The following is a 27,759-nucleotide window of genomic DNA, read 5'->3' as shown; positions in this document are numbered from 1 at the left end:
ATTACAAGATAACATTCACTGTACACTGAAATGTATGATATAGGAAACATTTAAATTATTTGTGTTTGTTTATATAAATGTATTGTTTATTAAATGTGTTTCAGTAACATAGCATCAAGGAATATATAAAATCTTACTGTAGACTAATAAAAGACACCTGTTACCAGAAAGCTATATATATAAAAATTAAAAAAAATGTGGTAAGATGTTGCGCATGCGCAATGCATAGACTTGTTGTCCGGACGAATTTAGGAGACGGACTCGCGCATGCGTAAATGTTTGGGGGAGGAGCCAACGCCAAAACACGAAAATTATTAATGAAATCATTATATTGTAAGTATCCGCGTTTATAAGGAAGACTCCCGTCTTCTACACCGTTTACATACTATAAAAGGTGTGAGAAACTTTCTGCAATGATAGCTTTTATTTTGTCCTTTTAAATGTCAGGTTGCTTGTACAGGTTAAGAGATTTTATTTATTATTTAATAAAGTGTGTTATCCGCCTGACAAAACGTCACTGCTATACTTTGACAGAAAAAAAACTGAAAAGCATCTAACTGCACAAACAGACCACACCCTCTAAAGTTTCTGGAACAAGATTCAAACTGATTTTATATTTCAGGAAAAGTTTTATTGCACTGTAGGACACTAAGTTGCACAGAGTACGGTAATGCAGGTGTATATGTAATGTATAGGTAGACTCCAATATTGTTGCTTGTTTTTTGTGTACTGGTTAAGTTTTTTCTACCGTTTCAGCCTAAAGTAGCAGGACAAGAGTTGGCATGGAAATCTTACCATTTGAGGAGGTGGAGCGTGTTGCTGGTGCCAAAATACAGCTGCAGCAACAGTATGTAAGTGGTTACACGAGAAACGTCTAAAAGCTCATCTCTTTCAATGATCTTGCAGTGAAACACACGCAAATTCTGGTTTGACGTTCTTATTTGCACTAAGCAGTTACTTGCTGTATTAATAGTGTTTTTCCAGCAGAAGACATTCTGAATTGCATGCTTGCCATCTGCTGCCCATCTCAGTCACGCACATGAGCAAAGACAAAAAACATTTACTCATCTTGCTCTGAAACCATTTTTAGATTGGTTTCCTTAGTAGTGGTATGTCAGAAGTGTTATTTATGTAAGTTTAGGGATCTGTTCTAATATTTCTGTCGGAGTGCACAGTCAAAAAGATGGTTGCTATGTTTACAGTCTTGCTTTTTGTACCATTGTGCCCTTAAACTAAATATTTAGACCTATTGCTCCAGAGAGATTATCATGACAACTGGGTGACTGTTTACATGCATATCATTTTCACTAGGAAATGAGTTGACAAGAAATAGAAATATTACTGAATATATATATATATATATACACTACCATTCAAAAGTTTTGGGTCATTAATATTTTATATTTAAAAAAAAAACTTTTATTAAGACGGTTGCATTAAATTGGTCAAAATGCTTTTACATAGTCACAAAACAAATTCTATTGCTGTTCTTTTGAGCTTTCTATTTAGCTAAGAATCCTGAAAAATCATGGTTTTCACAAAAATATTAAACGGCACATTTTTTTCAATATTGATGATAATTACTAAATGTTTTTTGAGTAGCAAATCAGCATATTAGGATGATTTCTGAAGGACAATATGACACTGAAGACTAGAGTATGGCTGCTGAAAATTCAACTTTGCTGAATAAAGGAATAAAATACGTTTTAAAATTAAATGACTATTTAAATATTAAATTAAAATTAAAAGCCGTTATTTCAAAGTATTAATGTTATATTATTGTATTATATTATTTAATTTTTGATAAATGCATTCATGGTGAGGAAAAAAGACTTACCATCCCCCAAATTTAAACTGTATTATATTAATATTATATTAAAGTGAAGGCATGAGTCATCCCCCCCCTCCCCCCACGTGTTCTGCTCTTTTATCAAATGCACACTCTTTGTTTTTAGGGCTATAACAACATCATCTCTACACCTCTACAAGGTTTCTCAGAAGACTCCAGTGATGAGGATGACTACATGGCACCACTGGCACCTAAAAGTGAGGAAGGCTCTGTGTGCTGTGTTTGTGGAGAAAACATCCCTTTACTGAATAAACTGATTGAGCACTTTAAGACACACACAGCCGAGGTGTATTGCCACCTGTGTCGGACAAAGTTTGGACGTGTGATGTCGCTGGCGTTACACTTAAAAAATGCCCATCCAAGAAAAAGCTTCATGTGTGGAATCTGCAGAGCTCTCTTTAGGTGCACGTGGCATCTGAATGGACATATGGAAAAGCATCGGAAAGACTCAATGGACGTAAAACCTGTGGTTAAAATGGAACAGACTGAAGAAATCATCAACAAAGAGAACATAAGATACACTGATATGAGAAAAATAATCTTGAGGGATCATTCATATTGTGTCTCAGATCAAGCAGCTACAAATGACACTTGCAAGAAGCGCTTCGACAATGATACAAACTCCACAAATCAAGTGCCACACATCAAAACAGAAACCGAAAGATTGCCTATTATTGATAAACAAAACGATACTTGCAGCTCGAGTCAATCAGAGCAAGAGCATCTAAGCTTAAGATTGAAGGAAGAGAATGAGGATGAGAATGGGCTCGGAGAAACTGCGGTTTGTGAGGTGGCTGCAGAGGAGGAAATCGGACTGATGGAGGATGATCAAAGTACCGACACTGATGACGATGTCAACCCTGACTCACTACCCCCTGGTGACACGGCGTACAACCCGGATGAGGACTTCAGCTCAGAACCTGACGACAGTGACTCAAGAAGCAGCTCCTGTGGCCGCCACCGAAAGAAAAAGAGACGAAAGAAACAGACGCCTGACAGTAAAAGACCTGCAAATAAGAATCTTGAGTCAGTTGACATTGCACAGAAATTTGGGTTTCAGTCTGATTCTCCGTTTTGCTGCTATGGCAAATTCGCTAATTTGGGGAAGCACATGGACGATTGTAGGAACAAACTGAGGTTTGCTTGTTGCCTGTGCAACATGGTATGTGAGAATAAAGAGTTGCTGCTGAAGCACACGACCGAAAAACACTCCGCGGCTGGGTATATCTGTGCACACTGCCACAGTGTTTTCCCTAGACTGGACAGTTTCAAAAACCATGTCTGTTTGAGACGAACAACAGGCGGCATGAATTTGCCAGCCACCCTGGTAACCCAGTTACCTGTCGTGCCTTTATCCGACAGCAGTGGTCAAGTAAGACCTTCTGCCCCTGCTTTTTACACCAATCAAAACTCCATTAAAATGATCAAAATAGCTCAGACAGCAAATGAAATTTCCCCAGCCCCTGATCCTCCACCTTTGATGCTGCAGCATTTGCTTCAGACAACTCCTTTGGTTCCTGCAAAGGTGACTAATTTGCTTTCACAAGTTGTGGCTGTGCCGCAAACTCTTATCAGGCCCCATTTCCCTCAAATTTCTTGCATCACTCGTCCGAAAGTTCCTGTCCATGTACCTCCGGTAGTGCGTCCCTTGATGCCAAATCTGGCCAGGATGACTCTTCGTATCCCTAACCCTTCCAACCCACCTTTTCCAAGTCAAGTCATCGTATCCTTCTCACCCACAGTGAACGTCTCAGCACCCTGTCTAGTATCAGCCAACAGGCCTGTTCTGAGACAAGCGTCTCTGGCTAATATTAGACCCCTACCTGTAAACGTCCCACTGATGACCACAGTCACTTGTCCCACCCTGGTCAGTGCTTTTACTGAACACAAGCAGCCACAGGTCCCTCCTGCCCAGGTTCAGGCTCCGTTACAAGTAGTTGCCATGTTTGTGAACCAAAGCAAGGATTTGGCTCTACAGAAGCCTCTTGAGCAGAGCTGGCGCTCCAAGACCATCTTCCCCTGCCGTCACTGTGGTGCTGTCTCAAGACAGCCGTCGCTGAAGGTGCGTCACCGCTACTTACACCGTGGGTCAAGGTTGTACAGATGTCAGTGCGGAAGGTCGTTCCAAAGGCAGCTGCATTTGCTGAGACACCAGGTCCAGCATGCAGAGTCAGTCCGATTTGTTTGTGCACGGTGCGGAAATACATTCGAAGGGGCGCATAAATTGACCTGGCACAAACGGAAGCATAGAAATGGCAGGCAGTGTGTGAAGAAGAAATGCAAGGCGGCTTTTGACTGTAGCTGTGGACAGATGTTTACGAGGCCATCTGCACTATTGTGGCATATGCTTAAAAACTCGAAACTTTCAAAACGCACTCGAAAAAACTCACAATCTGCCTCTGTTTGAATGGTTTGTGTAAATGAGACACACATAAGATTGAAAACTCACCTTTCAGTCAACTGCAAATTGTGTTTTTCTTTGGCCCTAATTGATCATTCTGTATTATTATGTGGTCAAAAATGGTGTATCTGATTTTTTATTTTTAAATATTTTTTTAGTGAACTGAAGACTTTGAAATCGAAACACTGAAGTCCAAATCCATAATAGCACAAATAGTAACACTTTAACCCTAAAGATAAGTTTTGTATCAGAAGAAATGTGATGTGAGCACTGGTACAATTTTATACATAATTTTTTTCTGTCATAAGATGGATGTGACTACTGAAAGAATGCTTAGTGAGAGTATTTTAATCAAGCTCTCATTTATTAATGACCAAAAAAAACACTTTTTTTTTTCATTTTTATAGGGGTTTTGTGTTGTAAGGCAATGATTCATTCTAACCCATTTGTAATAAAAAATTGTACATAAATACACAGAGAAGTGTTCTGTATATTTTTTTAAACTGTTCTCGTCATCATGTAGTTGGGAAAACACAAAATTATGTTAACATGAGATGGCTTTATTAAAATGTGCAAAAATAATGCTGTAAACGTTTTTCCGTCATTTTCTCCTGGCATTTTTTATGTATATTTCACAATACAACATGCAAAACTGTATTCCTGATCAACTTATCTTGATTCTAAAGCGATAAAAAGATTCTGGTTTGCTTCACTATGCTCCTGAATAAGCAGCAACAGTTAATGATTGGTGAAATAATGAGTCATGTGCCATTCATATGCTTCCCTCATACCAGCAGTTTCAAATATGTAAAGACAGCAGCAAAACCAAGGCAAAGTCCCTGTTTGTTTATCAAAAAGAGCTACATACAACAGACCTAACCTCTTTTCTTATTCCCATTGCCCTCATATAACCATTCTGTATACACATCTAGGTAATGAGTCTGTTTTAAAAATTATTCATCACAAACGATACAGGACAAGCACAGTCTTAACAGGAATGATGGCCAAACATGCAACATACTTTTGTCCACCAGGAGGAGATACCAGAGAGGACTGACAGCCTCTGTCTTAATGAACTTAAATACAGGCTTGAGCAATAAAGATTTTTCCGTTACACCAGTATTCTGAGGACCATGCTACGCAAAACCTTTTCATGGTGTAATTAGAGCCGCCACATGCCGTCATTCAACAGATGCCCTGTCAGGTTAAAGGGCTGATGGAAATTCAAGTCATTCCCAGATTTTTTTATTGGGGTGCTTTGGGTGCAGGTGGTTCTGCCTCAATTAAGGTTGTTCTAAAAATATCAGTGTACAAGGGCAATAGTCTGTGAGGAAGTCTGGCTTATCCTTGACACCTAACAACAGTTTATCTGACTTCCCTTTGAAAAAGTTGCCAGCAAGTTACAGAGACCTTCATCGATGTGTCGTTACCAGGTTGTACGCACATAACTGAAAAATAGTGTATCAAATTAGAGTAATAAAGTTATAAAATTGCTCAGCATGATTCATAATTCCCAATTCTGAGATGAACTGATCAGATAACTGATTAAGACTAACTTCCCCAGTCTCACCTAGAAACAGGAACTATAGAAAGACTGATCTTTTTTTTTTCACATTTTTTCAGTTTCACGTTTCTTCTGTGACTTTCACACTGAGGCCTGTGTGATTGGGTTACAAGTAATCTAAATTTGTTCCTTAGTGTAAAACCAGAATCTCCATCTCATAGTTTCGGTATCAATCATAAACTGAAACTCAAAATCAGAAGTCAAAATAACCTTTTCCCAAGTTCATGTTTGTAGCATTGAGGAAGCGTTCATAAATACAAACGACAGAATGTCTGTTCAAAATAAAACGTTGTCTGCTATGGTTGTTGCTGCTCTTAATCCTTTTGAAGTTCATCATAAAGTTCCTCCATCAGTTCAAGATGCTTGATTGAAGAACACTATATTAGCCTTCAGTAGAGATGTCACAGGTCACCTGTATAGAAATAGATCCAGACTTTACACTATAAACCTACTCGATTAGGTCAAGCACATAAAGACTGTTGACGGCATTACCTGTGGTCCAGTCTGCGGTGATGTAGCGCCTGTGTGAGCAGCTCAGAGGTGATTTGGAAGGAGCGTCCCAGCTCGTCCAGCTTCTGCTCCATAGAGATGATTCGCTGCTCAAGCTCATGGTAAGAGCTGTTCCAGTTTGCACTCAGATCACACATGATCATCTGCATCTGTTCGAAGACAAAAGCCATTTTCAGAGAATATCCTGGTCTTAGCCATGTTTCATGAGTGTAAGATGATTTTTTTCCCCCCAGATTAAACACATAAGACAAAGTTTGGTCATATTTCTCACTCAAAATATTTAGGAGATATAGTTTGTGAAATATCAAGGACTTGTTTTTCTTTTTATGTGCACAGCTGTAAGTATCACACAAGATGCTGTCAGACTTAAGGTAGTTTTTACAGAGATTTTTATGGTTTCACTGAACATTTATATGTCTGGGTTAGGTGAATGCCTCTTTTTTTCAGGCAAACGGACCTAAACACGAGTCTGATGTATGTCTGACTTACCTTCGAGAGATCCACCATCTCACTGGCATAATCCCTTAACTTCCTCTGCTTCAATCGCAGGTGACGAAATCTAGTCGAGACAGGGAAAAAATGCATTACATTCTGGTACAATGGTTTTAACAGGACTCTAGTCAGCCTGGTTTCTCCTATATGTTGTCTCCTATATGTCAGTCTTTAGATAACCTCAGAATGAAACAAACAAAGTTAGTTGCCAAGGCGACATTTCTCATTTTTGAATAATATTCAACAATTTACTTTATTTCACTTTATTTGAATTACCAATTCAATTTTAAATAGTTTTAGTTTTACAGTAACAATACTGACATCTATGCATTTCTCAGAATATTGACTGGTAAGTTTTGTCAAGAGTAATATTTAATTCATTGACACTCCCTGTATCTGTCACAAACGTGGTTTGTGACATGATTATGGATATTATTATTATTTTTGAATTATTTTCTATCTTTTTCAAAAAAGTGATTTCATCACTTGATAGGCCTCTTTTGTACATCAATGTGTGCAAACATTTCTCACATAGACATACATTAATTCTATTTCTAATTAGTTCAACTGAATCTTTTTATTGGTAATGAACAAGTGAATATTCTTGAAACATTTTTGCATTCATGTAGGCTTTTGAGGCCATTTCAGGGTTTTCAGAATTCTTGCTTTATTTTGATAGTTTTAGCTGTACATTTGTGTATTTTTTTGCAGTAGGCCTACTTGCAGTTGTCTCTGACTATGTTGCGTCCCAAAAAAGCAAAACAGAAAGTGGTTATTGCAGGGGAACCATCAGCAACTGCCAAAGCATGCAGAAATGACCAGTGTCCATGTATCATGGGAGCAAAAAGGAAACAGACCGAAAATCACAAACCAGAATGACCTCCTAACTATTTGGTGTTCTGCTTGCTGTTTTTGCTGTAGCTGCGGCACCCACTTTCTTTCCAGAGTATTTTTGGTGGTTCTGCTAACTGTAAAACAGGAAGTCAGAATCCCTCCACCCTTACGGCCATCCACAGTTACTCACGGATCTCATACATGCACACATGGAACATTCTAAGAGCCAGATTCCTGTAGTCATTAACGATGTTAAACGCTGCAGTGTAAATTCACACATCGCCGCTTCCTATTCACTGCTCATAAAGGAAATGCAGCCAAAGAGGGCAGCCAGCTGAGCTGCTCTCCCCAAACTCAGCCCCTTATCTGCAGGAAGATGTCAGGACTTACTGTAAACAATAAACCGGTCAACAATCAGCTGAGAGATGGGGAAACTGCCATTCTCGCAATGACCACAAGATAAACAATCACAAAACCACATTTTATCCAAGCTGCTTCACACTGCATAAAGTGACCTCTGTGGGACTGACAAGTCATGAAGGATTTTATAAAAAATGACCAAGTGGAATATGATCAGTGTCCAATCGACATGAGCTTAAATAGTAAATATTCCAGGTAATGGGCCAGATGTTTAATTGGTTAACTGTTGCATGAGTTTGCTCATTGTCATATCTAATGTTTAATTTATATATTAAACATATTAAACATTTTCTCTACGTATATTTATTTACAGGAAAGGGTTTTGATGAGCTGCATGAGGTACAGTTAGAATGTGTACTTTATCATACAAGTTTACATAAGTTTATACCTGTTTGTTTTATAAAAACATTATATAGACTTCTGTTTTGTTAATAAGTACTAAAACAATCACAGAATGGCATTACACCTGTCACCTAAAAATCACCTATTATAAAAATGACCTATAATCATCATCAAAAAAAAATAAAAATAAAAATTAATTCATTTTGTTTATATATGTTTATATTTTAAACAAGTGACAATTAATATATATATATATATATATATATATATATATGATGAAATGTATAATATTAAAACTACAAATATTATAATTAATTAAAAATAAGCATTTTAAAAGATGTTAAATTATGTAATTGCTTAATTGTGTATTTTTAAATAATATAAAAAATATACAAATATATATAAATTTAGATAATTATTAAATTATAGTCTATTAATAAATTTAAAATAAATTTAAAATTTATATGTCTATCTATCATTTAAAATAATAATACATTTTAAAAGATATTTAATTATGTATTTCTTTAAAACAATTTTTTTTTTCAACTGCTCAGTTTGTTTTATGTCAGCTATCCACAGACCCTCTGTCTTTCTCTTCCAGTGAATCTCTATGTACAGTGTGTAATGGTTGAGTGCTGGCTGTAATGGATCACTCACACACGGATGGCCTCCAGCAGGCATCTCTGGTGGTGACGATGCTCTCCGCTGTTGTCTTTTGTCTGGGTGGTGCGATGCAGCAGCCAACATTCTCTCAGCACGTTGGCTGCTGCGTGCCGGATCTGTGTCACAGAGAATTTGATTAGATTAATAAGTAATCCATCCATCATAGCTCTACAATTATAGTCTATTGACAGTCTGTAGGATATTACTTAAGTAAATAGTGGCATGTTTACATTGTTCAGAAGATGGCTGACCAAACACTGTCTGAAACTACTGTACAAGTTGCTGTCTGTTTAACTACACTCGCTATTAACTATAATATGATGATGGTGTGATTGTGTAAATGACAAATTGTAACATAACAGAGTATTACTAGAAAATCTGGACAGGATGTAAGGAAACTGGTGCAGTTTTTTAAGGGGTGGCCTTGATGAAAATAAAAATGGAAAGACGGGAACGGAAGGAAAAGTAATGGTTATTTTGAGGGTGATTTGAGGATGAGAATAGCCATCATAAAGATCTGGGTTACGGACAGTCAAGGGCTTATTATAATCACACATTTCTCTGCTTTCTTTGATTCTATTATTGTCTGTGTGTCTTCCTGTTGGAAGACCTGCTCATAATGATGTCACCAGCTCCCTGGCAATTTTGTGTGTTTGTGGTTATTATTAGAGTGTCCAACTGTGTCCAGATGTCTTCCTTTAAAGTATCATCAAGGTAAATCATCACAGGGCCTGATGAGTAGGACCCGTGGCATGCACACACAGACACACACACACACACACACACACACACAACGATACACCCTGTGACAGGATATGGCTTTTGCCATAGGATCAGACCTTCATGAATAAAAAGGAATATTCTGGGCTCAGTTCAAGTTAAACTCAATCAACATCATTAGTGGCATACTGTTGATTACCACAAAAACTATTTCTATTTGTCCCTCTTAAAAACATCAAATCAAAAACCGGTCTACAGTGAGGCAAACACAATAAAAGTAAATGAGGCCAGTTTGTGAACATTAAAATACTCACTATTTCAATAGTATAGTCGCACGATGGAAACAATGTGTTTATTAACAATAGTTTTTTTCCTGTACAACGCCCAATTTTACAACTTGAAAAATGACTGTAATAGCTTTACAGCTATAAATGCTTTCATATTCCCTTTTTTTCCAAAAATTGGGCCACATTCACTTCTGTTTCCTCATCATAATAAAAACAAATAATAATTTAAATAATATATATATTTATATTTACCTTGTATATAAATTGTACATTTAAAACTAACATATTTTTATTAAATTATACTTTTATAATAAAATAAATATTATAATGATTTAATAAATTAAATTAATAATTACAATAATATTCATTTAAAATGTGATTTAAAAAAAATTCAACTGTCCAAAAGTATTTGTGTCAGCTTCCCACAGATCTTATACAGGTCATTTAAAAAATGATGGACAAGGAAAAGTTATTTTGGTAACACTTTACTTAAAGCATTTATGCAAAATGCATTATAAAGGGTTATTATTAAAGGGCATTATAATTAATCATAATGCGAGTTGTAATAATGAATTGAGAAGTGTTATAATGCATTATACATAAAGGCTTTAAGTAAAGTGTTACCTTTATTTTTTATTGTATGTCAAAAATGCCCGCCTTCCCACCTCAGCATCAAGATGCGGCCCTCAGCACCTTCTCTCCTTCACTCTTTTCCAGTGCATATGCTAACGGACACACATCAGTGCATCTTATTTCCTGCCTGAGTTAAGCTTCTCATGGACTGACACAAGTTTTCCTGACAGGGACCTGATTGTTTCCTCCCTTTGACGCCTTTTGTCGGCTATTAAGAGCTCAGTGGCCGTCTCTGCCTGGCCATCCTAAGCATTTTCCCACACTGTGCTGCTATTTGGAACTCCCTATTTAAGGAAAAAATAATATTCTAAAAAGCCTCAGAAATCATAACACGCGTGCGATGCGGAAAATAACGCTGCTTCCATCCATGCCTCTGCATCCTCCGGGTCACTGCTTTTTATGTTTCTCATCCGAAACGGAGGCATATTTTTAAAGATTAAGTTAAGTATTCCCAAATGGCTAAGCTAAGTCTGATTATCATTAACGTATATTTTTTATGACTACCAAATCGGTCATAAGGAAATAACCAAGCACACATAGGTGTTGACAAAAAGACAATGAAGAATTGAAAGAGGGTGCCATTTATGGGGTGTTTTATGTGGTGGTCTGTCTTGCTCACCCGCTTGGAGATCTGAATGTCCATCATGAAGAAATGCACATGTTTCTCCCCTTTGTTAAGCGCCAATTTCTTAGTCATGACGGCTACCAACATAGCAGTACATGCCACACCCTGACAACAAACACATAGACATGAGCATGGTTACCATCTGTCTCATTATCCCAAACATGTACTCAGACATAAAGTATTCAGAGTTAATGATATTCAGACAGTACACAGAATTCCACAAAGATTCTTTGTAGCAAGGGAATGAAATATAATGCCATTTATTTTACTCAAATCAGTTTCAAAATTTGGAAAGCTTTTCCAAAACAAGAAAAAACATCCCAAACTAAACCACTAATAAAATACGATAAAGCAAAAACTAAGATAATAAAACAGAAGTATTATATGGAAGAAAGTGTATGTCTCTATGAAGAATGTTTCCATGTAATTTTACACTAAACAGATCATTTACCTGAACTCCTTAATTTGTTGCATTAGAGAACAAAATGATTGAGAGATAAAGAAAGGGAGACAAAGAGAGAGCCAGTTAGTTGTTATGGAGAGAAAGTATAGTTAGCATCGCTTTAAGGTTTCTTCATGGTATTGACTAAAAGGCTTACAGTTTTTCCATAGTTGATTATTCACAGCAGTGAAGGAAAATGTTGAAGTGTAATTACAGAACTTGCCTTAGTCAATCATTTTAGTAAGCCAGAATTAATCCATTCAAAGGGCAAAATCTTTAATACTACCATAATTTTTCATAAGAGTTGCTCCCAAAACGTTCTTTTATTCTGTTGGCAGACAGTATGAATTCCTCTGTGTTATAATCTAATATATGGAGATACACATTCATCTTTTGAACTATCCACACCCCATAAGCAGAATTTTCAGGAATTCACGCAAGATTTTTTTCCCCCAACTGTAAATATTCAAGCATACTTGAACCAAATTACTTGGGAGGCAAGACAGTATAAACTCTTCATTATAAAGCTGAATATAATTATGCCCAAATGCATTGCATATAATCATGGAAAAAAATAAAATAAATAAATAATAATATACAATAGCAAATCTCAACATCTTGATTGCTTCTATCGTCAAAAAATGCAAACTATATTATTGGCAAGCATCTGAAAAAAGCAACAGTAAGGCATGAAGATATTAAAGTTTATATCGTAATGTTTTGTAGCTGCTTGGAAACAATGTGTATTATGAATAAACGACTTGACTTGAAGCTATTAAGAAATGTTTTCAGAGAATATAGCTTGAATTAAATTTCTTGCAATTGGCAATTATCTAATTGTTTGTTTCTTTTTTCTTTTTTATGAAATTAAATAAAGTTTAAGCTTGAAGCAAACAATTTCCCATTTATAACCAGGGTTATTTCAGTATGACAGATACTATTATAGTTTTTATTCATATTTTGAATTAATTTTTATGTTTGTATTTTAATTTGAAAGTTTTTAGTAAAATTTCATTGTAAAATTGTATTATGTAATAAGATAATTAGTACTTAGGTTTTTAATTATGTCATTTATATTTCAGTTTTAGTTATTTTAGAGCATCAATCTGAAAAAAAAATACGTTTTTGTTTTGTGATTTATTTAAAAAAAACAATGTTTTAATAATATTATGTTTTATTTTATTTCAGTTAAACTATATTTTAAGTATGAAAAATGTTTTATGGTTTTAGTTTTAGTTAACTATAACAACCCTGTTTATAACCAGTGCAATTTAACTATATTTTTTCCCTCAATAACTCAATTATATGTATCTTTTTGGGCAACGAGAGAAAATGATTGATTAAGAACACACATTTTTGCAGCGCAGGTGTTGGATACGAGACAAACACACAGACGCTCCGTCACACTTCCACTTGATAGGTATCAGGTGACAATGGAAGCTGATCCTGACACTGAAAAGCCATTAAAGTCTCATCTTTATGTGGAGAAAGTGACAGGAGGCATTTACATGGGGCAGCCAGGCATGTTGAACGCTCCCGCTGAACAAGCTACAGGTGAGAGGGCTATCCCACACTAATGAACACCCGTTTACTGTTCCAACTGGATTAGGAAACTTTTTTCTGGTTTTCCGAGTCTTGGGCACAGGTTGGCACACCCTCCTGATCTAGTGGCGCCAAATGCTATAAACCACCTAAAAATGGCAATGGTGGAAAGTTTTCCCTAAAAAAAGGGGAAAGCTTATAAAAACACTGAGCGAGGGAGAGAAAGAGGAGTGAAGGATTATTTTCCACTGTGTCAGGGAGGTGTCTGGGTTTGGCTTTAGCCCCATGCTCCTGTCGTGTGAGCCCCATGCTCCTATCCTGCCGGCTTATCTGTCCTGATCGGAAATGAGGGATGGAGAGAAGAGAAGGGCGGACAGTCCGGTGCAGATGCAGCTGCCTGAGTCAGAGAGAGGCTGGAAACTCAACCCTCACGAACATACAGCACAACACAGCACATGTTCACAACACGCACTGGCACGCGCTCTTACTGTCACTGTAAACATTTGATCGCTAACTACATCAGTTATCCTCAACTAACAATGAACAGTAATACTAAAGCATTCATTAATTTCAGGTAATGTTCATTTAAACATTTAATAATACATTATTAAAATCAAAAGTTATACACTAATGTTTGCAAAGTTTAATAAATACCTCAACAAATGTATTGCTCATTGTTAGCTAATGTGTTAACTAATGGGACCTTATTGTAAAGTGTTACCAAATAGTAATTATAAAATAGAAACTACCATTTGACCCTAATGCTATGAACTAATATATTTGAATATTTATATTAATATAAAAAATATATATATTTCATTAAAATATAATAATATAAAATATTAAAGAATAATATTTAATAAAGCTTCTTGTTATGAACTTTGCCATGAAATTAATATGTATCAACTATATTTTCAATAATTCGGTCTGAAATGATCTTGCACGGGTGTAACCAAAGTACTTGGTTTACAGGCAAAACAATCTGTGTATCATAATGCTAAATCATTCCCTCCCTTCTTCACTTACTGAACTCCATGCTCAGATACACCCAGACACACACACACACACACACACACACAAAGCATTTTTAAAATATGTTCACAATGCCTTAAAGATGGGATTTCAGTGTACAATCTATGATCAACCAAAAATGATTTAATGGATATTTGTTAAAATGCAAATTATTAATTCAGACAATCTTGTTTATTAATCATGTGACTGAACAGCCGAACGATGTTGCAGACTGTGATTCTATTTAAATTATAATCTTCATCCTTCATCAGTGAGCCAGCCAGCACAGCATCACTGAAATCCCAGCTGGACTCCAGTGTTGCTGTCAGGAAGGGTGGAAGAACAGCTGCAACTGTACAAAAGGTGTGTCCAGATGGACGTGGATCTCATAACTCATTCCCAATGCTTTAAATGTGATGAAGCAGAATCTGCAGCAACTGCAGACGCTGATAAACTAGTGCAGGTGGGTGCCATTTAGGAGACATATGACTGACAAACCACATACACACTTGCTAAGATTATTATTAATTGATTGAACTATGTTATGAATATGTATCTTTAAATGTATTATCATGTGATTAACGGGTCAGTAAAATGTAAAGTATACGGCACAGTTACAGTTTATTTCTACCAGGACAACGCTGGAAAATGTCTCAAGAGGGAGTTAGTTGTGAACTCAGTAACGACTCTGAACGATTCACTGACTAACTGACTCTGATTTAAAGCACCAGTTTACAAGCAAGTTTGAATCTTTTTGACATTTATTAAAACGAACCAGTGCATAAGAGCCATTTTTTTGTAACTTTAAGGTTGTAACTGGGGAAGTACCTTTTTAAAAGGTATACCTTTGTACCTTATTTATCCCTAAAAGATGCATATTAGTACCTTCAAGGTATGCATTAGAATGTCAGGTGTACATATTAGTAAGGGTACTGCCCCAGTGACAGCTTTTGTACTTTTTTTTTTTTAAAGAGTGAGTTAAAACGACGTATGATAATGGTAAACATATTTTATTTCTTTACTAAACCAAAGAAATGTAGCTCAGTGAAGCAGTAGGAGTGTTTGTCTTCCTTCAAGTACATAGCCTAGTACAACAAAAGCAATTTCATTATTTTGTCAATAATAGATTTAGCAGTAGAAACATGCCTAATTGTTAAGAGTTAGTCAAGAGTTCTATTTACCATGACGCCTGTGAAGAGACACACCACCTTGCCACAGCTGGTGTGAGGGGACACATCTCCATATCCCACTGTGAGGAAGGTGATGGCTATGAGCCACAGTGCGGTGTCCATGCCACCTGTCTCTACCCGCTGCTGCCTATAGGTGGAGACAGAGAGCGGCTGTGTAAATATACGAAAGACACGTATTGTGCAAAACTTCAACTGATTGAAACTTTCAAACAAATTGTTGCAGAAAAGACAACAGTGTCAATGAATGACTCATCCTTGCCGTGACAAGTAAACTAGAAAATATTGTTCAAAATTTGACAGTCAGTAATGAGCTGGTGCTGAAGAGCAGTTTGTTTGTTCCTGAAATAAATCCATTGGTTAGAAAAGTATGACCACAACTCAAATTGACCATCAACATCAGAAGAAACATGATAACACTTGATGAGCTGTTTCTAATGAGCGAATGGAAAAAGCATAATAAATACTGTTGCATATGTGTTTGTGTTTCTCTACAAATAATTGCACGTTCTGTACCTTTCACACAGTCGCAGCATCCAAGACGCGGAGAGCCAGAAGAACATAATGAAGACCAGCAGCGTGCGGGCTGGATACTTGTTCATTAGCACCTTGAGCACAAAGCGGAAGGAGAAGTTGATGTTGTTGAGGGAGCCGATGCTCCTGTACGAGGCACTGAGGAGCACCTTGCTGTGTAGCAGGACGGCTCTGTGCACGAGATACAGTCTGAGGAACATGAGGGCCGACAGCAGAAGCTCCACATCCAGCATGACTTCTTTGTGACTGGAGGACAAGCAGAGGGGGGTGGAGGAATTTTGCTCTGGCTTCCCCCCGAGTCTGTCCTCCATATCGGGCCTTAGGTAGATAGCCACGGGATGGATAGCGCAGACAACGAGCTCCAGGGAGATGCCAAGCACCCGGTTACTGGTCATGGCAATGCGCCAGTCCACCTGGTTGTGGTCAATGATGAAAAGCTTGAAGAAAGGAAAGAAAAACAGAGGCAGGATGTGTATCAACAAGAGAATCACTTGATTGATCTCATAAGGAAGCAATGATTAACAAAGTATGGCAGAGACGAGCGAGTGAGCAAGACGTTCTTGATTCACTGTAAGAACGGGGCCAAAACAAACACAGCCCTGCCCTCCCTGATAGGACGTCCAGCTGTAAACTGTTTTGCTTGTGAAGGACAAGTGTGTCAGTGAAACTACTCGAAAACCATAAATCACAAATGAATGGCCCATTAATTACATGACACAAAAAATATTAAACATGACTTAGAGCTGAAAACGAGAAACACCATATAAATCAACAGTCGTCTTGGATTACAACAGAAGGTTTGAAAAGTACACGGACCAGAATTCGGTTGTAATTTTGAACGTTGCTTACATTTTCCTGCTACACTTATTGTACCACTTCCAGCTGCTGCATAATCTGAAAACATCTGTCACTCTGCACTGCAAACTTTTCCTCATCCATGAGGTCATTCGCGCGATGACATGGAATTCTAGGTACTTTGATCAAACATTTAAGCATTTTAAATTAATAGGCCTATACTGTGGCAAAAAGGGCATAGTTTAGAGAGGAAAATTCATAATGCTAAACTGCACCAAATACTGTGACTTAATAAAAAAGTAACATAATTAACCGTACCATACTATAATCATATCACAATAGAAATGTATTTGTAGTAGTTAGTAAGGTTTTGCTTTTGCTTCGTTAAACTCATAAAACAAAAAACATTAAAAATAAAAATATTAGAGTTGTCAGTATATTAATATACACAATCTTGATTAAAGGGAAAAAAAAGGATAACTTTTTTTTTTAAACGTTATTGTGACTTTTCTGATATTTTTCTTGTAATTGCACATTTATATCTCACAATTAAGACTTTTCTTCCTATAGAAATGCGCTTGCATTGGTGGAAATGGACTTTATAATGCATTTATTTGCTTTTTAAAGTAAATAAGTGAAACAAACTGTGTGTATATGCATATACAGTGTATAAAGACACTGGTCAATATGTGTTAAAGTTAAAATACAACTTTTAGAAAGTGTTCCTGTAGCTCAAACAGTAGAACAGAGCATGGCACTAAAACTACAATAAGATCATGGCTTTTATTCCCAGGAAATGCATGAACTTATAAATTAAATTATTCATACAAATTCTCTTACTTCCGTGTAAACTAATGATGTTGCTTCATAAAAAACACCAGAAGAAAAAAAAATACTTTTCCTGAAAGGAGCCTTTTTGACCTGTTGTACACTACTGATAACATTACGTGTGCAACATGTGGTTGCATAAGTTCCTGCTTTGATAGGGATCACAACTGAAACAACTAATACTCCAAAGTGACCTTAATCAACGTAAGACTACTTGCAAAAGCATTGCCCTTAATCTGGAGTAGTGTAAATATTTCAGTGTACAGCACTGAATATATCAGCCGATATGAAATCTTACATTTATTTGCTTTGATGTGAGTTAATCTATTAATCCAGCTGCAAACAGTCAGAGATTTGTCCCTTGAATGAGGCCTTACAGTGAGAGGTGCAATATGAGCAGAGTGGGCCGATGGAGACATGTGCTGAGGCAATTAAGACTAGCGGGGGCTTTTAGCCAAATGTCATACTTTCTCAAAGTACACCAGATTTTAGAAGACAGACATTTACATGACACACTCACACACACACACACACACACACACACACACACATATATATATATATATATATATATATATATGTGTGTGTGTGTGTGACCCTGGACCACAAAACCAGTCTTAAGTCGCTGGGGTATATTTGTAGCAATAGCCAAAAATACATTGTATGGGTCAAAATTATCGATTTTTTTTTTATGCCAAAAATCATTAGGATATTAAGTTAAGATCATGTTCCATGAAGATATTTTGTAAATTTCTTACTGTAAATGTATCAAAACGTAATTTTTGTTTAGTAATATGCATTGCTAAGAACTTCATTTGGACAACTTTAAAGGCATTTTTCTCAATATTTAGATTCTTTTGCACCCTCAGATTCCAGATTTTCAAATAGTTGTATCTCAGCCAAATATTGCCCGATCCTGGAATCAATGGAAAGCTTATTTATTCAGCTTTCAGATGATGTATAAATCTCAATTTCGAAAAATTGACACTTAAGACTGGTTTTGTCGTCCAGGGTCACATATATACTTTCTCAGCTCTTTTTCGACTTCGCTTTTGTTTTACCAAATGAGTCACAGTAAAGTGAAGTGTAACTGACTGTTTGTTACTTTTTGTTCAGTTTTTTTTTTTGTCCCTTAAGCCCCCATATTGCTGACTCTGTGTGAGGAGTTCAGATAAGCTCCTTCTGCTCCTCACACTTTTGCCTTCTTATCTCTATACTGCACTTGTAGCTCCCCTGCTGTGAAACATTATCTGAGTTTGATGCTGTTAAAATTTAGTCAGGTTTCTTTCACTGGCCTCACTCAGTTTTCTTTTTACTAATTATTCTTTCTTGCTTAACCCAAACCAACATACACTACAGATTGTATTAGTTTGTACTACAGTTAGTATTCTCCAGCATAAATGACTAAAGAAGTTGAGTTAGTAATGGTTAAGGGTAGGAATCTTCTAATGTTTTACACTATTTAACACCTTTAACGCATGACATCACTCATGTCAAAGTGTACTTGTATTTGTTTTCGTTTTTAGTTGTCAACACAGATGATAACAAGTGGCATTCCTTGCTCATTAGTATGACAACAAGAAAGGACTAGATGAAACGAAACTGACAATTGTACCAAATCTTTTTAAACGCTTCAAGAATTTCTTAAAGGGATAGTTCAACAATGATACAATGATATCACGAACAATGATAATTCTGAGATTGTTTTACTAGCGAAATATTTGAAAGAATATTTCAACCGTTTATGCCTATACAATGAAAGTTATCTTCGTTTGTGTCACACAGAAGAAATAAACTCATACACGTTTGGAACGACATGAGAGTGAGTAAACGATGACAGAATTGTCATTTTTGGGTGAACTGTACCTTTAAGAGTACTTTCTTCAGACATTAAAATGAGGCAATTCAATGGATTCAGATTGGACAAAAACACTCACTCTGATGTCTTTATAATGGAAGGCGATGATGAGAATGAGCAAACACCCCGTGGAGAAACTGATGAGACCATTTATGGAGAGGGCATATATGGATCCCTGGAGAGAACAGACAAAACAAAGAGAATTAGAGTGAATTATACAAAAAAGGTTACAGTGTCATACTACTTTTCAACGTAAGAACTGAAATATACTAGTTAATACAACTGATAAACATTTAATAGTCTAAAGTTACAGTATTTCACTGTAATTTCCTCTGTTTAATTATTACATTTGGTTTAAATAAAGTGAGGCAGGTGCTTCCTGTTGAAAGACGTGGAACGCAATGAGCAATTTAACATTTTTAGAATCCTATTTAAGATTGCTTTGCTCACTCCAGTGACCATGTTACGTGGGGAGGATAGCGCATGAAAATCGGAATCAAGCTTATATGCCATTAGAGGTCAAAACTCAAATCCATTATTCAAACAGGCGCTAATTATGCACTAAATGATGTGGAAAGATGCAATATGACCGTAGGCAGTGTGAGCAACACAAAGGGGAGGGAGACAAAATGTGGAAAAACTTGCATAAATAGCCAATTTTCCTGCATAACCTGTTTTCCAAGAGAATGGTGAGCTTAAATAAATTATCCTGCCTGGAAGATCGTTCTGTTAGCATGTGTTCCCTCTCCATGCCAATGCAACGAAAAAAATATAAAACAAATATGTGCATTGCTATGCAACTTCATGAGCAAATGCCATTACATTGGCAGAAGAAAATGGGCAAAAATTCTATTCTGATAAAAATTATAGTATGATAGTTTTATAGATCAGATTCCTTGTTAGTTTTGATGTTAAGCAAGGTGTCCTGCATCAGTTGGAATTCTGTGAAACCCCTCTGTGGCCAACAGATTATTTATGCACTAAAGATGAGTCGGATATTTTGAAGATTAGTCTGCTTGGCCATGTATTTTCATAAAGACATCAATGGTAAATTTAACAATACGAGAGACCACATTTCATTGCGTGAAATCTGGCATAACGAAAGTCGTTTAATAAGACCAGGTGCACTTAGGGAGGAAACTTCCATTGCATAGGTTATACACCCAATCAATTCATGCTTTGGGTTGTATAAAGACTTGGCAACTTCATGTACACAGTTCTGTTCAATTTATCCTTAAGCGATAGTTCACCCCAAAAATGAATAATCTGTCGTCATTTGATCTGTCATCACCCTTGAGCTGTGCCAAAATGGTATAAGTATCTTTATCTGTTGAACACAAAAAAAGATATTTTAAGAAATCTGGTAACCAGACAGTTGCTGGTAGCCATTGACTTCCATAGCATTTTTTCCCCCCAATACTGGAAACCATCGACCGTTTGGTTACCAACATTCTTTATAATATCTTCTTTTGTGTCAGAATTTTCATTTTGGGGTTAACAATCCCTTTAAATCCAAAGCCTAAAGACTTTAGCATCTATAGAAACAATTTATAGTGACACTAAGTATATAGTTGCTTTGTTGGTTTGAACTGCATACGCAGTTTTATAAAAGTCTCTCACAAATATTGGTTTCAAAAAATAATTAATGATTTCTTTGTGTTCATGCTGATGTTTGTGAGTGCACACACCAACATTAAGGAAACAGTGAGTAAAATTTACAGGGGGTAGTGCTGAAGTTTGTTTTGCCCACTTCAATCACCACAGTATGTGGACACGACAGCACGTGAAAATCAGCATAGTGCTTTTGTCCCGTTTGAGGTCAACACTCAAATCCATTATTCAAACAGGCGCTAATTATGCACTAAATGGTGTGGAAAGATGCAATAGGCAGTCTGAGCAGCACAAAGGGAGGGGGGCAAAATGTGGAAAAACTTGCATAAATAGCTGCTTTTCCTGTATAATTTGGTTTCCATGAGAATGGTAAGTTTAAATACACCGTCACGGTTGCAGAAGTAGGCTATGCTTTGGAGGCGTGAATTAATTCTTTCTCTAAATTGTCTGAAGCAGTATAATCAAAAGTAAGTTTTAAGCAATATGACCAAAAATAATTGGAGGAAACTTGCTAGAGCGAATCAAGAAAACAGAGATGAATACACTGATCAGTTGTCAGCAGGGCCGCTGCTGGCCAAATGGGTGCCCTAAGCAGGATTGTATTGTTGTGCCCCCCTTCCTCAAATATTAAAGTAAAAAAAAAACTTAAAAAAAAAAAAAAACACCTACTATAAGGGTCAAAATAGAACTTTAATAAAATATAAAAGTAAATGAATAAATAAATTGTAATTCAATTGTATTTACAAATTACAATTGTAGCTCTAGACAGTTACCTATAGCTATTATTTTATTAATACAGCTGTCTGATTGATTTTATGGTCTCAAGCATTCAGAAATCACGCAAAAGAAAATTAAGCAGTTTTACTATGATAAAACCATGGTTCATTTTTGTAAGGGTTGTGATGTCCACATGTTTTTTGTTGAAGAAATTATAGAGGCTGTGTCATCTATAGCAAAAAGGTGGCCAAAAATGAAAGATTACGTGCATATTTGAATTAAATGTTTGGTCGATAGCCCATTATACAAGGATATGATCGTCCTGTAAGTATAGCAGCAGCAATTACCAGGCCTTTGGCTCCCTTTACGGGCATTTGTAATAACATGTAATGTTGAAAAAAAACAATAGACACCATCACAAAATTGGTAATGGTTTTACTGGTTATAATGGGACTTGTATTGGTTTTAATGGAAACACAATGGACCCTGTTGGTCTCTACTGGTAATTAGTTGCCTTCTATTGGTGGCTTGTTAAAACCAATATATCCTAATGGAATATGTCCCAAAACACACTGCAGACGAAAATTGTTTTTTAATAGTTTTAATGGTTAAAAGTTGATGGTTTGTAATGTTTGTAATGGTATTTGTGATTTATTTGTGATTCATTTGTGGTAGTATTAGAATTTTCTGTGACGGTTCTATTGTTTTTTTGTTTTTGTTTTTTTCAGCAGGGTTACCTCATTGTTTTTATATATAAAATGCATAGGTCCTTTTAAAGACTGTTGTTGGCTTAGGTTTGTTTTTATAACCACACAAATATATTGTCTTAATACTTCTTTCTATATTATTATTTGAAGTAACAAAACCAAGGTTAATTTGCGGTTATTTGTGTGTGTGTGTGTGTTAAAACCCATGGCTTTCGTATAGAGGGTTTCAACGGCAACAACATAAACAAACATTACTGCGCATGCGCGCTTTTGTGGCCCTAACTTAACTTCCGGTAGACATCCAAATACAATCACTAATAACAGCTAAGTCCCTCTAGAGTAGATTATGTTTTGATAACAAGCAAAATATGTTTGCTGCGTAAATCAGACGGACTGAGATGCAGCGATAACTACTGGGACGGACTTATCAAAAATGCAAATTCATTCTCTGCCAGCAGGAGGCGCTTTAAAGCGGGAGAACGAGGTTTCCCCGGAAACGGCTGTTGGGCTTTACGTTACACAAAGCAGCGCTGAGCTTACAAACGCTGCTTTATCAGGCATATAACTTGCTAGATGAAATAAAAATGACATCGAACATTTTCTAAAGACAGTTGTCCTTCAGAAATACAGTGATATAAAAAGCACAACCTGATATTGACAAGTGCAACGTGTTCCTGGGTCAACATATTTTGTTGACCCTGGAACAACATTTTAATCCAAAAATATAATCTTAACCATATTCCTACACCTAAACCTAACCTTACCCATGAGTAATCCCTAAAATCTGAGGAATTGATAGATGAATTACACTGATGTACAAGCACCAAACACTGATTATAATCCTAAACTTCACAAAAATTATAAACTGGTTCTTGAAATCTGATTGGTTAATCACAATGTTGTTCCAGGGTCAACAAAGATGTTGACCCAGGAACACGTTGCACTTGGCAATATCAGGTTTGGCGATATAAAAACACCCGCGCCTCGTTTTGATTTTTAAACGTGCATTACGTGCTCATGTTTATTCAACGAAGCCATTTGGAAAATCGGTCCGTTTTGATATTGTGGCAGGTCGCCACACATAAATAAATGTATGTGAAACACATCCCACAGCACAACAACCTGAGCCCAATTTCACTACTCATCACTTTAACTTTAACTGCGTTTGTAGCCGGCGCCGTGCACTAATAAGACCGATAAACAAACACAGACCGGAAGTTGACTTCGGTCCAGGCGCGTGCGCCCGATGAAACCGTCTATAAGTGAACATGGAAACTCGGAGAGAATATTAGATGCGTTGGTGGTGTTGAAATTATTACCGACATTTAAACACGTTATTAACCTCAACACCCAAAAATGTTTCACAGGATTATGGTTTTATGAATGTAGCCTACCTGAAAGTGACGCGCGGGCTTCGTTTTCATCTCTCTCTTTTTTTTTTTCCTTGGCGCCGGTTTTCTGATGTCTTTTCACGGGCATAGTTCTCCATCAATTATGATCATTTGCATTCAGCCGCAAACATGAGGTGCGAGCGGCCGCGGGAATGGTGCGTAACGGTTTTTTTTTGAGCAACTGGGATGGTGCCCCACTGGGAGTTGGTGCCCTACGCAAACTGCGTGCTCTGCGTCTAGGGAGCGGCGGTACTGGTTGTCAATGAGGACGTTAAAACTCTTTAGTCACCCGTGTTGACTATTACAGTGTGAGGCTGAAAAAACGAAGAGTAATACATTTTATAAAGGTCTAAATGTAGTTGTAGAAGCTTTTGTTATTTATGCTAAATTATCTTTTTTTTTTAAATCACACTCATGTAACCATTGTAAATATGGGTAAAGAGTTTAAAAACAGCTGATGCATTCAGATTCCTTTAATAATAATATAACATACACTTAATTAGGTCTTCAAATTAGTGTTTTCGTACATTTCTGAAATGGAAATCAGAGCGGAGGCCAGACAAACGAAAAATTTATTTCTAAAAATAAATTCCAAGAAGTTTGTAAGAATGTTCCTAAGTACAAAAAAAGTACAAACTCTTAATTTCTCAAATGTTTTCTTAAGAAAATCATTTTTTTCCTTACAAAAAAAGATGGCAGGCTTTGCAAGGCCCGGATTCAAAAAAAGAAAAAGGTTCTATAGAAAGAAGTTATAGGTAAATTCCAAGGCGTTGGTAAGAATGTTCCTAAGGGCAATTCTTGTTTCCTTATGTAACAAAATATAAAAATAGCAGTCAATAAGAATTTTATTCCTAAGGATGTTTTGTGAAACTCGCTTCAGGGATATACTGACCATTATTATTATTATAATAATTATTATTATTATTATTATTAAATAAAATCCAAAATATATGTGACTGTTCCATACATAAAACAGTAGATCAAGGTGCTAGCAACACCAAGGTCATGGGTTCAAATCTTAGAGAATGCATGAACTGATACACTGCACTGAACTGCACTATGATTTGCTTTGGCTAAACGTATAAATGACCAGACACATCAAAATAATGACTACTCTGGGAAACATAAGAAGGTAATAAGACAGTGATTATAGTGCACACTATCTGGTTTCCTGCATTAGTTGGGTTTCTGTGATTCACCTCAGTGGCCAACAGATTACATGGCAATTTATGTCATATTGTGTGTGTGTGTGTGTTTTCGCCTAAGCATGATAAATTAGTCTTTTTCTTGAGAAGACATAACAAGTAAACCTGCTAGAGTTATGATGTGCAAGATTAAGAGAAGTTTTCTCTTTTGGTCAACCTGCTACCTAGTCTTTTTCTTGAGAAGACATAACAAGTAAACCTGCTAGAGTTATGATGTGCAAGATTAAGAGAAGTTTTCTCTTTTGGTCAACCTGCTACCCCCATTAATGTGTTCTCAAAAAACGACGATTCTCCTTCAACGCTACCATTTATCGAGATAACTGGCTGATTTGGGGAACGGAACGAACGAAACTCCATTGATGTATAAAGGCATTTGTGTGTATCACGACCCGTAGGGACCCGATGTGAGACCTCAGAGAAGTTCCAGAGGTTTTTTGATTGGTGAAAGTCAATGAAGACTATCTCGTGTTTTTCCGTATGTGTTCGGCCAATCCCGTAGGTGCTCGAGCTCCCTAAACGAACGTGTTTTGTCCAAGTGAAACATTATTTAATAGATCACTAAATCAGCCTAATTTACTCCAGTTAAAGTCATTTGAAGGGTTAGATCAAGTAGCAATAGTGCATGTATCCACTTTTTACAGTGTAACAAAACAGTTACAAGATTTTGCTTCAGCATCGACGTTTTAGTTCCACACAACTAAATTAAAATTAGCTATGTATATGTCAGCCAGGCGTAATTTTGGAACGTTTAATTTCTTTATTTGGGTCAATCATCTTTTTGTCTTTTCTTCTAAATTTGGGTGATATTTCTTCTTTATTGAATATCATTTTGCCCTCTAGAGCTCAAAACTGATGCTCCATCCATCAAATTGTCTCAAGCGCACTACTGGTTTGTGTATTTCACTAGGCTATAGCTGTAGATCTACTTACTGGTTGATACACTACTGGGCACAGCTCAGCATGTAATACCATCAGCAGAATGCCTAACAACGCGGTTCCCAGTGCCCACGCGCAGAGGCGCTTCTTGTCCTCCAAAAGGAACTTTCTGTCACGCAGTCTGTAAAGATTTCCCCCCTCGATCGGACTGAGTCTCTTCCCCGTGTGAGACAGCGGTACTCTTATGTCCGTCGTTTCCCCGTTGTGGTTGACAAGTCCATCACAGTTTCTGCCATCCACCTTGGTGTCCAAGTGCGCAAGGCGAGTGGTCATCTCCATAGCGCGCTCTTGTCTTCAGTCCATACAGACATCAGTCGCCTTGTTCTCCATCCTGTCCTTCCCCCTCTCCAACCAAAATTTCGGAAGGCATAGCGCACTGAAGTCAAGAAAGTATTTCAAAGCACAGAGTGAAGACCGAAATGCGCACTCCTACCTTGCGAACTTCCACTTACACTGTTACGCGCCTCAGCATTTGACTTAGGTCTGTGGGTAGGCGCTCTGAAACTGTTTCACTATGAAGTAGCGCTCTTACGTATGCCGTGGATGGACTGCATCAAGTTCTTTAGATGTGGTGTCGCCTCATATGATGATTGTGGAATACATTTTTTCATCTTTTGTTGTCATTAGCTAATGTTTATTTTAGGAAACTATCGTTCAAACTTTTGGCAATGTTTTCTAAAAGAGTTACCGTTTAAGATCAGTGGAAATGCGAAACTATAAGGAAGTTATATGACAGAGTGAAGCTCCAAACATTTAACGATACAAGTGTTAGAATTAAGTGTTTAATAGCTCATATTTGCGCTCTCAGCACGTTTGAGCTACGAAATACAGTCAATATAAACACTGGCAAATTTGTCCAGAGGGGTACCTCTAGTGGGAGACCCGTTTAGTGCAAGGCTAACGGTTTAGTTAATTGTGTGTAGGTCCAGTGCTCCAATTACGGTAGACTTTATAAAAATGATTTTATATGTATTTTCGGGGAACAATCTGTTCTAGACTAGTTGTCTTTGTACACAAAACATATTTCTTTTAGGTAGTGATAAATACTGACGGCATTAGTCATGTTAGTGCACCGCCCAATGGATTGCTTATTGTGCTATGGTAACCTCTGCTAACTTATGTTCAACAACTAGTTGCATTTTTTGAGGTTAGCCTATTGAAACATTTCAAAACACCAGTTAAACTATATGTAAAAGGAATATACATTTTAAGACTCAAAGCCTTTCTTCTTAAGCCTTAAAAACGGGGCCAGACCATACTTTGCTGGCAGGTGGACCTCATCCAACTAGGCCTACTGCACTGCCCACCGCAGTTGATATAGGCTTGTATTTGTTTGTTAGTTTAACACTGACAGCTAATTTAAAGCATTTGATAACGAGATTCCTATATAGACCATTCAGAAAATGAAATATCAAACTGTCACTTCCATAATGAACTCTAGAGGGACAGGAACTCAGAAAGTAAACATGAGTGGCCACGAGGTTTGTTGCTCTCTCCTCTTCGTTTACAATCCACCTCCTTCAAACCCAATGAACTGAAGCAGATTCTATTTCTATGCGCAAATCCTTGCTTGTCTTCCTCTAGGAATGACGTAATGACCTTGGGCCATGTGACGCACTAGCCCCATGTGGATCCTTCCGCCAGGGCATCCTGTA

At 36.9% G+C, this 27,759-nt stretch overlaps 2 protein-coding genes across 6 annotated transcripts; one reads left to right on the top strand and one right to left on the bottom strand.

Annotated features, from left to right (window-relative positions):
• Nucleotides 1–253: 253 nt before the first annotated feature.
• si:dkey-79d12.4 (uncharacterized) lies at nt 254–6,210 on the top strand. Of its 4 annotated transcripts, none has more exons than XM_058746723.1 (3): nt 254–333; nt 757–851; nt 1,956–6,210. In XM_058746723.1, exons 2-3 carry the CDS (start codon nt 783–785, stop codon nt 4,254–4,256), a joined length of 2,370 nt encoding a protein of 789 aa, XP_058602706.1. In that variant the 5' UTR covers nt 254–333; nt 757–782; the 3' UTR covers nt 4,257–6,210. The 4 variants fall into 4 exon arrangements, with proteins under 4 accessions (XP_058602706.1, XP_058602707.1, XP_058602709.1 ...); XM_058746724.1 differs by having other exon boundaries at nt 305–394; XM_058746726.1 differs by lacking the exon at nt 254–333 and adding an exon at nt 430–662.
• Nucleotides 6,089–26,584, bottom strand: kcnn4 (potassium intermediate/small conductance calcium-activated channel, subfamily N, member 4). Of its 2 annotated transcripts, XM_058746731.1 has the most exons (10): nt 26,099–26,232; nt 23,967–24,277; nt 19,617–19,712; nt 16,039–16,493; nt 15,517–15,652; nt 11,335–11,445; nt 9,070–9,191; nt 6,814–6,883; nt 6,307–6,473; nt 6,089–6,226 (listed from the first exon to the last, which is right to left on the bottom strand). In XM_058746731.1, exons 2-10 carry the CDS (start codon nt 23,994–23,996, stop codon nt 6,223–6,225), a joined length of 1,191 nt encoding a protein of 396 aa, XP_058602714.1. In that variant the 5' UTR covers nt 23,997–24,277; nt 26,099–26,232; the 3' UTR covers nt 6,089–6,222. The 2 variants fall into 2 exon arrangements, with proteins under 2 accessions (XP_058602714.1, XP_058602713.1); XM_058746730.1 differs by lacking the exon at nt 23,967–24,277 and having other exon boundaries at nt 26,099–26,584.
• Nucleotides 26,585–27,759: the final 1,175 nt, after the last annotated feature.

This window comes from Onychostoma macrolepis, chromosome 16 (genome assembly GCF_012432095.1).
Source record: "Onychostoma macrolepis isolate SWU-2019 chromosome 16, ASM1243209v1, whole genome shotgun sequence".
In the NCBI taxonomy this organism is placed as follows: Eukaryota; Metazoa; Chordata; class Actinopteri; order Cypriniformes; family Cyprinidae; genus Onychostoma; species Onychostoma macrolepis.
The sequence above is the reverse complement of the archived record's forward strand: the minus strand, read 5'-3'. Positions and strand labels throughout refer to the sequence as shown.

Coding starts and splice junctions, on each gene's coding strand:
- kcnn4 (XM_058746730.1), bottom strand. CDS start 26,383: ATGGAGATGACCACTCGCCTTGCGCACTTGGACACCAAGGTGGATGGC. Junction 15,653..16,038: donor ATGCTGCGACTGTGTGAAAG/GTACAGAACGTG, acceptor CTCCACCTATAG/GCAGCAGCGGGTAGAGACAG. Junction 9,192..11,334: donor ACATTCAGATCTCCAAGCGG/GTGAGCAAGACA, acceptor TCTGTGACACAG/ATCCGGCACGCAGCAGCCAA.
- si:dkey-79d12.4 (XM_058746723.1), top strand. CDS start 783: ATGGAAATCTTACCATTTGAGGAGGTGGAGCGTGTTGCTGGTGCCAAA. Junction 852..1,955: donor TACAGCTGCAGCAACAGTAT/GTAAGTGGTTAC, acceptor CTTTGTTTTTAG/GGCTATAACAACATCATCTC.